This window comes from Idiotropiscis lumnitzeri, chromosome 17, assembly GCF_059441095.1.
Source record: "Idiotropiscis lumnitzeri isolate Australia: NSW breed Sydney's pygmy pipehorse chromosome 17, RoL_Ilum_1.0, whole genome shotgun sequence".
Taxonomy (NCBI): Eukaryota; Metazoa; Chordata; class Actinopteri; order Syngnathiformes; family Syngnathidae; genus Idiotropiscis; species Idiotropiscis lumnitzeri.
In genome coordinates this window covers 8,175,903-8,186,163 of record NC_142407.1, presented here as the reverse complement: position 1 = coordinate 8,186,163, position 10,261 = coordinate 8,175,903, and the positions used below count along the sequence as shown (strand labels likewise).

The 10,261-nt window shown below is 41.1% G+C and overlaps 1 protein-coding gene across 3 annotated transcripts; it reads left to right on the top strand.

Moving 5' to 3' along the window:
• The first annotated feature begins 2,250 nt into the window (after positions 1-2,250).
• zbtb21 (zinc finger and BTB domain containing 21) lies at positions 2,251-10,097 on the top strand. 3 transcript variants are annotated; one of them, XM_088279799.1, is made up of 4 exons: positions 2,251-2,411; positions 3,951-4,064; positions 4,139-7,185; positions 7,735-10,097. In XM_088279799.1, the coding sequence occupies exons 1-4, from the start codon at positions 2,385-2,387 to the stop codon at positions 7,754-7,756; spliced, it is 3,210 nt and encodes a 1,069-aa protein (XP_088135925.1). In that variant the 5' UTR covers positions 2,251-2,384; the 3' UTR covers positions 7,757-10,097. The 3 variants fall into 3 exon arrangements, with proteins under 3 accessions (XP_088135925.1, XP_088135926.1, XP_088135927.1); XM_088279800.1 differs by having other exon boundaries at positions 4,139-10,097; XM_088279801.1 differs by lacking the exon at positions 3,951-4,064 and having other exon boundaries at positions 2,257-2,411.
• The last annotated feature ends 164 nt before the right edge of the window (positions 10,098-10,261 follow it).

Genomic DNA, 10,261 nt, shown 5'->3' with positions numbered 1-10,261 from the left:
TCAGATATTTAACAGAAGCATTGTGAGTGCATTCTACCAATTTACTGTTGAGTGTACTGCACTCAAAGCTTAAATCCTATGTGGTTATACCTCCCCCCCCCTCCTCCCCCCAACCCTGGTTGCAACTATCCCTATTGGATCACAGAAAATTAGCAGCCAGCATGTTTTGGATGCAATTTCTGTCATTGTATTTTTTTAATGTACTGAATTTAATTAATGCAAGTGTTCAGAATGTGTCTTATGTGGAATGCAGAACATATTACTCTCCTAAGACATTTGAAGGAAATGTCTTTTTTTTATTCTAATGACGGCAAGACTGAATAAAATAACTGAACTAAGTTTCAGTAGTTTTGAAGAAAAATGTAATTTTGGTCATGCTAGATTCGTAAACATGTTCACACCAAGGGAGATCTGGATGAGAAGGGAGAAGCCCAAGTCCCTAAAGATGTGGTTTCCACGCAGGTAACCATGGCAGTACTTGCGATACTGCTGATGCTAACACATTGGTGCCGGCAATTAATATCTTGTGGGAAGGAATGAAATATGACTTTTATCATCCAGTATATTGATTGTAATTTTAAGAAGGCTGATATATACATTACAATAAATATGTGCATTTGATCACACATCATTTTTTAATATTTCAGTGGCTGGTTTTCTGCCTGAATGTAACAATGAATATAATTATTTTCTTTTTATAGTAATATTGTGAAAAAAAATGTGCCAGATTATGTTTGCTACGATCATCATGGTGATTATGACACGCTACATTTGGAAGCAAAGGAGTGTGTGGGAGGCGAAGGGATTCAAGATGGTGAAATTAGGTTTCTGCACATTTACAAGACATCTTGTAAATCACAAGTATGTGGAATGGTTGGATTGTATGCGTCATGTGCGATGAACATAAAACAAGACTTGGCAGTGGTGCAATCTGTACCACACCTAATTGCGTCACATGACGGTTGCCAAGTAATGTTGCTAACAGCTTATTACAGGAAAAGGCCTGTAGGCGAGATAAACACGGCAACATGTCCCCATTGAATGCTATGACACAAGCCAAATAAAAATGTGCCTGGGACTTAGTAAATAGTTTAAGTTGAATTGAGGTTAAGTTAAGGCAAATGCAGTACTGCATGTAATAACAAAATATTTTAACAGCAACACAGACAAAACAAATCATGCTTCTGTTGATTTCCTATTATAAAATCAAATCAATTTTTACACACGCTTCAGGGTATTTAAAATTGGTGATGTGTCTGCTGCATGGGCCACGTGGACAGATCTGCTCCAATCATTGGCAAGTGTAAATTTGCCTGCTTGGTGATGAAGAAAAGTGAAATTCATCCATCTTATACGGCTTATTCTCATTAGGGTCGCAGGGGAGCATGAGCCTGTCACAGCTATCTTTGGTTGAGAGGAGGTAGGGAACGTCTTGGACTGTTAACCACAATTGCTAGGAACATATGGACAAACAGCCATTCAAACCAATTAAGATTCCCCAGTGAACCTAACATACATGTTTTTGGAATGTATGAAGAAGCCATAGTACAAAGAGAAAAACCATGCAAGCACAGGGAGAACATGAGAACGCCATACCCGAAGGTCAAAGCACGGATTTGAACCTGCAACATCAGAACAGTTAGATGTGTGTGCCAACAACTCCTTTCACGAATGAAAATACAATTTAACTTTTGAAGCGGGTCTGGCTTTTTCCCTATTGTGATCCCACATTAGCACTCGCCTGGTCACAACCCCTTAGTTTCATTCCAAGTGATTTCAACCAGAGAATTAAAAGTACCTGTTTAAGTGTGTTGTAATGTGTATCCAAATTTTGCCACCAAAGTGCAAATGCACATTACTACTCTTGTCCATATCAACCTGTGACCGCATAAAGCGTTCTGCACAATAGTTTGGATTTATTGACATCAAACGTGAGCTCATCTGATCCCTTACACAAAATCAAAATAAAAAATGGTCCCTTCACTAACTCTGCAGTACCATGGGGAGGGGGCGTGGTCATATTCGCCAAAAGAAGGCGTTTTTCAAGTCGTCATTTATTTCCTAATTTCTCCAAAATGAATAGATAAATATAAGATAATAACTGATATCAATTTTCTGATCAAAAAAATTTACAAATTGAGCATGTTAGTGAAAAATGGGCCATCTTGGATCTCGGTGGTACCCCTTTAAATTCGCGCTAACGTCAGGCCCACTCTTGGTCCCGCCTTTTAGACAATCTAGCCAATCCGAACGCAGTGCACGTGACGAGCTTTCAATGCAATGACCTCATCCCTGGTGTGGGATGACGTCAAATTCAAGATGGATGGAATCACGACCAGTACGCAGAAATCGACACAACACTGAATAAAGTCCAGGTTGTTTGGATGAAAGAACTTAATCACGAGGGCCGGGTAAGCGGAAAAATCTATTTTAAGTTGGCTAAATACAGAATGGAACATGGTTGCTGGTAGAGTAGCATTTAGTGGGAGCTTTTTTTTCCTTCCCCCCTGACGTAACTCAAAGGGGCAGTTATGCTGTTGTTAAACCCGATCAGCTACAACCTGTTTAGCTTAGTGCGGCGTCTCGTCTCTGCGTTTTTATTTTTTTTAATGTATATCGTCGGTATAAAACAAGGCTGCTCTCATTGCAGGGGTAGCGAATTTACTGATATTGTGCTCCTACCGAGAGTGCATTCAACTGAGTCCCTTAACGCGCCCAACTTTTTCCCTCCTGACTCGACAGCGCATTTTCGCGAAACGACCAAGCAGGAATGGCCGAGCGTGGCGCCATTGACATTCCGCTCCATAAATCACAAACATGCGGCCACTATTTTGTGACAAAGTGCCATTTTTTGACGGAGGAAGTAAAGTGTCATGCGGGTGCTGTGCGCCACGTCTTACGGATGATCTAATACCCTCAGCGGTCCTGGACTTCCTCATAGAAAAAAAAAACCCGCCACGAGTGATGACTGATTCGTTATTTCGGTGAGGTTCGCTGTCTAGTTAGTAGTTTTACACGAATGAATGAAGACAAACTGGATTCTTAAATCACGTGTCCAAGTTGTCGACAGCCATAATTAACATAACAGTCATGCTTACAGTGTTTGTTTACCTCTGTGAGATAAAGAGCATGTAAGATATGTCTTACACTGTCTGGTGTGTCACCAAATGTATATAACTAATCGTGCAATATGAAATGAAGAAATCCACGAATATGAATTTTGCAAAGAGCTGCCACTTTACACGGAATGGGAGGTTGTTTGTCCGTAAAATCAAAGTGTATTAGGAATTGCAATAAAAGTAGAAGATATTCCACGCAGAAATTGCGAAAACTCTTGCCTCACGGTGCTGAGGTTCTGGGTTTGAATTTTCAGGCCTTCCTTTGTGGCACTGCATGAGTTTTCAGAGGGGAATTTCTCCTCCCACATTCTAAAAATATGCTTGTTCGGTTAATTTAACACTAAATTGACCACAGGCATGAGTGTGAAAGGTCTGTTGTCTCTTTGTACCTTACGATTGAACTCTAGAAAATAAACATTTGGATAAATATAATCATTGTTTGTTTGAATGTTCTTTTTACAGAATTTGATTATTAATCAATGTGAATGTACACATTATTGACTGAAAGCATTCCTTCGTGACTCAAATGTCCAAGACTCGCATAGTTATGCTATTTTTTACATATTATACATATTGTTACATATTATATTTGCTTATTATTTGTGTATTGGCATTGTTTTAATAGTATTAGTATTTAAACGTTTTTATAGTGGCTCACTCATGCACATAACTTTATCAAAATTGACTTGAGTCATAAAAATTAATTGATGCTGAATTTGAGTGGTTCACATATTGTCAATACCTCATTATACTCAGCTTGTTCATGCTGGCATTTCTCTGCCTTCTCTAATCGCTGTTCATCATTTCACGGACACGGAATGTTTGTTACAGCTCTGGTGTGGCTATGGTGCGGAATCGCTGTTTGGAAGCAAGCATCTCCTCACGCTATCAGAAATTCTAATACAGTATATCAAGAAGCTGACTGCAAAAAGCATTTGTCATCAAGTATAATAATCATATAATAACAATCACATTTGAATGTTTTTTTCCCGCATCTAACTTCTTGTGTCACCTTTCAGGAAATGGAGAGCCTAGTGCACTACAGTTATCCGGCCCATGCCCTCTCAGTGCTGGGGTTGCTCAACGAGCAGCGTCTCCGAGGCCACATGTGTGACGTGGTGCTCGCTGTGGCGGATCAGCGGTACCAAGCCCATAAAAGTGTTCTGGCTGCAAGTAGTGAATATTTCCAGTCCCTCTTTACCAGGATGGATGACACATCATTGAAAGTTGTAAACCTGGACTTTTGTGAGCCTGATGCTTTTGAGATAGTGCTGAATTACATTTACTCCTCTTCACTTTTTGTGGACAAAGACAGTCTTTCAGCAATCCAAGAGCTGGGCTACACCTTGGGAATCCCTTTCCTCACCAACATAGTTTCCACAAGGCCACATGCGTCATATTGTGTCTCGAGAAAAAGACTGTCCTATACAGAAGGGGATGACAATGACGTCCAGACAAGGAGCGTCATTGTGTGCCGTGTCCGGAATGACACATCCGAACCCTCTTGTTCAAACTATCAGACAAAAACACCAGCAGAAAAGTCATCATCTCTTGTCACAACTGAATTAAGTCAGCCTCCATCAGAACTTAACTCCTGTGACTCGGTCAAAAACTCTGAAGAAACCGCTAGTAAATCACCTGAACAGACTGAACCTTCTGGTAGGAGGTCCACCCATCCATACGTATCAATTTTAAAAGGGAATCCATCTTACATCTCCTCTATTAGGCCCCAGCTGAAAACATCTGCATCATTCAGCGATGCCGAAGTGCAGCATATTCGGATGCCATTTTGCTCAGAGCAGGACATGAACCAGGATTTAGGGGAGCAGGAACCTCACCAGAGCACCAAAGTGTCCTTTCAGGGTCCGGCCTCTGAGCTGAGCCAGACTATTGACCGGAGTGGGCCACTCATAAAAAGCTTACTTCGAAGATCGTTATCCATGGACAGCCCCGTTCCGGTCTTCTCACCCACACTGGAGCTCAAGGAGCTACAAAATCACGAACAGTCTGTCGTTAAATTGGCATCGAAGGCATCAGATCCCGAAATATCAGCTCACAACGGTAATTCAAGGACATCTTCCATTATTCCCAAGCCAAAGTACCACAGCAGTCGTGATGAGCAAACTCAGGTGGAAAGAGAGCACAGTGTGAAAGTGGAGCCCAGCAGTCCACTCGCAGATCCTTTGGACATTATTCGAATAACCGTTGGAGAAGCTTTGCCGGTCAATCTGAAAGACTTGCAAACAAATTACGAACAGTGCTCCAAGACTAGCTTAATTCCTTTCGGGAAACGGAGGGAAAGGCCAGACAACAGACGTTACCCATTCAAGAAGAACAAAATATTTAAGGAACACAGCGCCTCTCCTGTAGAGAACACGTCAGAAGTTGTGTCTCACAGCACCAGCGACGATAACGAAAACAATGACGAGTCGCCTCCGAACAAGATTTTTACATGCTGGAACTGCTTCAAGGTTTTCAGGTCCAGCGCCGGACTCCATCGACATGTAAATATGTACCACAACCCTGAAAAGCCGTACGCGTGCGACATCTGCCAGAAGCGCTTCCATACGAACTTCAAAGTGTGGACACACTGTCAAACTCAGCATGGTGTCCTACAGAACCCAGCCTCATCTTCCAGCTCCCCGGTGATGGATGATCGATTCCAAAAGAAACTGATAGACATGGTGCGAGAGCGAGAAATCAAAAAGGCGTTGCTCTGGAAGCTGAAAAAGAATAAACAAACGTTGCAGTCTTCCACCCTCTGCAAAAAGCGAGCAAGGTCCAACTTTGTATGTCCCTTTTGTGGGAAAGTTTTTGTGTTCCAGTCTCAGTACAGGCAGCATCTAAGGACACATCCTGCAGAAAAAGCTGACAAGGACGACGCAGGGGAGAACATCCTCTACCAGGAACAGGATGCGGTGATTCACCAGAAGGATTCCGATGCTGGCCTTTACGCCTGTAGACTCTGTAATATGAAGCTGCCTTCACTCATTGAGCAGAGTGATCACGAGAGGGGCTGTCGGCATTCCACTGTATGCCCGTACTGCGGCCTCCGATTCTCAAGTCCAACCGTCAAGAAAGACCACGAGGTGCACTGCAAGTACAAGAAACTGACGTGTCTGGAATGCATGCGAACATTCAAGTCCTCCTTCAGCATCTGGCGCCACCATGTGGAGGTGCACAACAACAACATGATTAATATTAAGGAACACATGAGTTTGAATCAGGAAGAGCACAATGAGGGAATGTCGGAAATGTTCATAGAGGAACATTACAGCAGTGAACCTCTTGCGAGAGAGCGAAATATATATAATGACTCCTCGGGCACGCCTATGTATGATTCCGAAGACTCTTCATCCTATGTGCCTGAGGACCTAAGCATGGGCCATCATGGGAAACTAGTGGTGAAAGAAGAGCCACTGGAGGAGTCTGTGAGCGAGCGGGAAGAAACGGAGAGCAGCCAAACTGGACTGGAGGAACCTGGCGTGTGGCCTTGTGAGAAATGCGGCAGTCTTTTCTACTCTCGCAAAGACCTGGAGCGTCACCAGGAGCTCCTGTGTCACATCAAGCCCTTCATCTGTCACATCTGCAACAAAGCCTTCAGGACCAACTTCCGCCTTTGGAGCCACTTTCAGTCGCACATGTCGAGCGCAAGTGACCACAGAGCCAAAGAGATGGACGAGCACCCCCCACCGCTGTCGCCCTCGCCACCGGTGACCTCTCAAAACTCTGAACGGCCCTCTCCGCAGGCCTCCGCGCTCAACCAAGCAGCGCCGGTCACGGTTGCCGTGGCCGACGAGTCCAGCGGCGCTGATGCTTCCGTGTCTTTGGTTAACAACTCCAAGGTCCAAGCTCAGCCTGAGCAACAAGCTAGCAGTCACAGTCCCGTGTCGAGATCAAACAGCGTGGAGAATTCAAGCGGGGCTCAGGATTCCGAGACCCTCTTCTACCACGCACCGTCTCTCTCTGCCTTGACCTTCAAGAGGCAATACATGTGCAAACTCTGTCATAGGACCTTCAAGACAGCCTTCAGTCTTTGGAGCCATGAGCAAAGTCACGGCCACGTGTAAGCATCTGACATTTGCATTTTTCTTGAGGGTTCACACTCGATAATCAAAACAGCAGCCGAGCCTGCAAAAGGTAGACTTTGAATGTATAGCTTCCTCGCCTGCCTCAAGCATTCGATTTTAAGGAGATCGCGTTGAATAAGGTGTAAACAGACAGAGTACTCGGGCCACACTAAAAAGCAAATAATAATAATAATACAATAAAGAAGTTATTTTTCCCAATTTTCTCTCTTTTTTTTAACGAAGCGAAATACGCATAAATACTGCCGAGGAGCTCAATAGTTATTAATTTTTCTACACTTCAATTCTTGTAATATTACCTAATTCTCATTCCATTCCGATTTTTCTTTTGCTATCACATTTCCCTTAAATTATTACTTTTGTGTATAATTCTTTTCAGTGTGACCCCAATACTCTTTGTATAAACATGAATGTGCAAACGAGTGCTCGATGTGTTTTGATTTTGGAAAAATTTCATTCCAAAATGATCTACTTCAAGTTATCGTAGTTGCCTAATTGTATTTACATGTACGTGTCGGTGTTTTAAGACGGCAAGATATCGAGGTGTAACCCATGTGACTTGAGCTGAACCACATGTGACTTCAAAGAGCAAGGTATGACGCATTCTTTTCCGAATAAATGCTTTTGTTTCTCTGCTGCAGTTGGATTATATTTTAGTGCTTTTGCTGTAGATTCAGAATTGTTTCTTGGTGTGATGAACCATAGAGAGTCTTCATGACTGATGCACTTTTATTTTGCCTTCATGTAAATAGGGAGATGTCAAAATGTTCAAAACTCATTGAATAGTACAGTCGTGACAGACGCATGTATCTAATTGCTCTTCACTTTCTTCACACATTAATTTAATAATTTTTCATTTTCTCACATAAAAGCATAGATCACAACATAGTATACATACGATCAAAGGTTCTCAGGTTGTTCCGGCATTTCAGAACACTGAAACCGGTAGAAGCCAGGTTTCATCCACTGCTAATTTATCTTCCGAAGTATTAATTGGGTGATTAACACACACTTTGTACAATTTAAGTGGGTTATATTTTGTTTGTTGTACAAATAAGATTCGTTTTTTTCTCATGGCAACTGGCATAGACTGAAAAACAGTGAAGTAATGTGTTTGTAGTCCTCTACTTTGCAGAGTATTTGAATCTGAAGCTAATGCATCTGTAAGGTACAATTAATTTTTTTTTTTTTTGCCACTTGGTTGACAGGTCATCATGGTCATTAATTCACAAGGCCCTAGAGGTCAAAGATCCACTCAGGCCAAGTACGCTTGAGGCATGTGGTGGATCTTCCTTTTACTGTGTCATCAGTTCTTTAAAGACGGGTGCTATATAAACTCAGCCCGTTAGCTATTAAAGTCAAAATAAGTAACAATCAACCAACTTTAGATATGGAGGCTCGGATCTTTATACAATCTAACTAAATGACTGATTTAAAATTTTCAGCAAAGCTCCATATCACATTAGTGAATTTATCGCAAGAAAAATGTTATTTAAAAATAATTGAATATGCACTGGCTGAGCGGGTTAGCCTTGCGCATGTGACACCAGCATTAGAGAATTGTACAATCAAATATGGAATGGCTTCATGTGATTTTAACGCAACCTAGAACATATTTAATAACATTCGGTGGCGTGATGACTTCTCTCAGGTGGTGACATCAGGAACAGAGGCGGAATTGTTTATTCTTTTGGGCTATGTGTTCCTGCTTCCTAACGAGTCACTGTTGATTGTGTTTTGATTGTGGCCTCGGTGTTTCCGTTTGTATTCTTGTACTAGTTCATTCTTGTACCTTTGATTTGGCTCTATCGTAAAAAAAAAAAAAAAAAGGGAAATATGTGTAAGTTAATAGTGAGACATTTGGGAGCTGCTAAATTTGATTAGCGTCTCTCAGTGGCATCACAGGCCTTGTTGTGGCAGATCATTTTGACACATCATTGACAATTGGTCAATATAACTGATAAATGCTTTTGGTGTCCCAATCATAATCACGATCACGGAAGAGTAGCTGAATAAATGAAAATCTGAGCTCTTCTTATAGTTGGCCAAACATTTACACACATTCCAGTACAATGATGTCACTTAAATGCATTTCTTTCATTTTATATGATTTTTTTTTTCATGGAATATACATTTTGGCATTGGCATGTCCCAAACAAAGCTCTGCTGACCACGGTGTGTGAAATAAGTGGTTAAATTATGACAAAATCAAATAATGTTTTACATGGTTTTATTGTCCTCAAGTTACTTGATGAAAAGTCATTTTGATCGTGTGAATTCTATTTTGATGATCATATTGAGTATGAAATCAACCCTCTTCAGCAACATGACTACCTGTATTTTTTTTTTTTTTTAATCATGATTATTGTAGGCTGAAAAGATATGTTGGATGCATAATTTATGTCACATGTAGGTGGATGTCAATCTTAACATTTGAAATATCACCTGATATAAATCCTTCAGCAGTTCATTAAACAGTATGGTGTCCGCTTGTTCACCAATTGTGTTGCGAAGTGAAGGTCCACCACATGCTCATAAAATGCTAACATGAGCCCAAAAAAAAATGTCCACCCTGTCAGCAAGTTCACATTTTGCTGTTTGCGTGCATATTGTCTGCTTGCAGTTAATCCATTTAAAAAAGAAATGTGACCTTTTGACAAGTATTAATTTCTAAGAGCATAACATCTTAATATAGTGAATGTGAAGTTAAATGGAAAATCTCTTTTTTTGGGGGGGGGGGGGGGTCTCAAAAGCACCTTATGGTGATATTGACTCAATAGTGCTCTTAAATTCTTTGTGAGAAACACTTTCTGTACTGTTCTCGGGAATTATTAGGATTGTGTAAATGGACGTGTTTCTGAAGTTTTGTACCAGTTTTGTTAGTTAATAATTGCAATAATATTTGTATCAGCATTGGTTGCATTATTGTTGCTTTTTTGCAGCTGTTTTTGTGTTAATTTTTTTATACAGTTTGTGTGCTTTATCTCTGTAATAAAGAGTTAGGTTGTATATGACACAATGTACACATTTTTATTTCATTGAATATCAATGCTT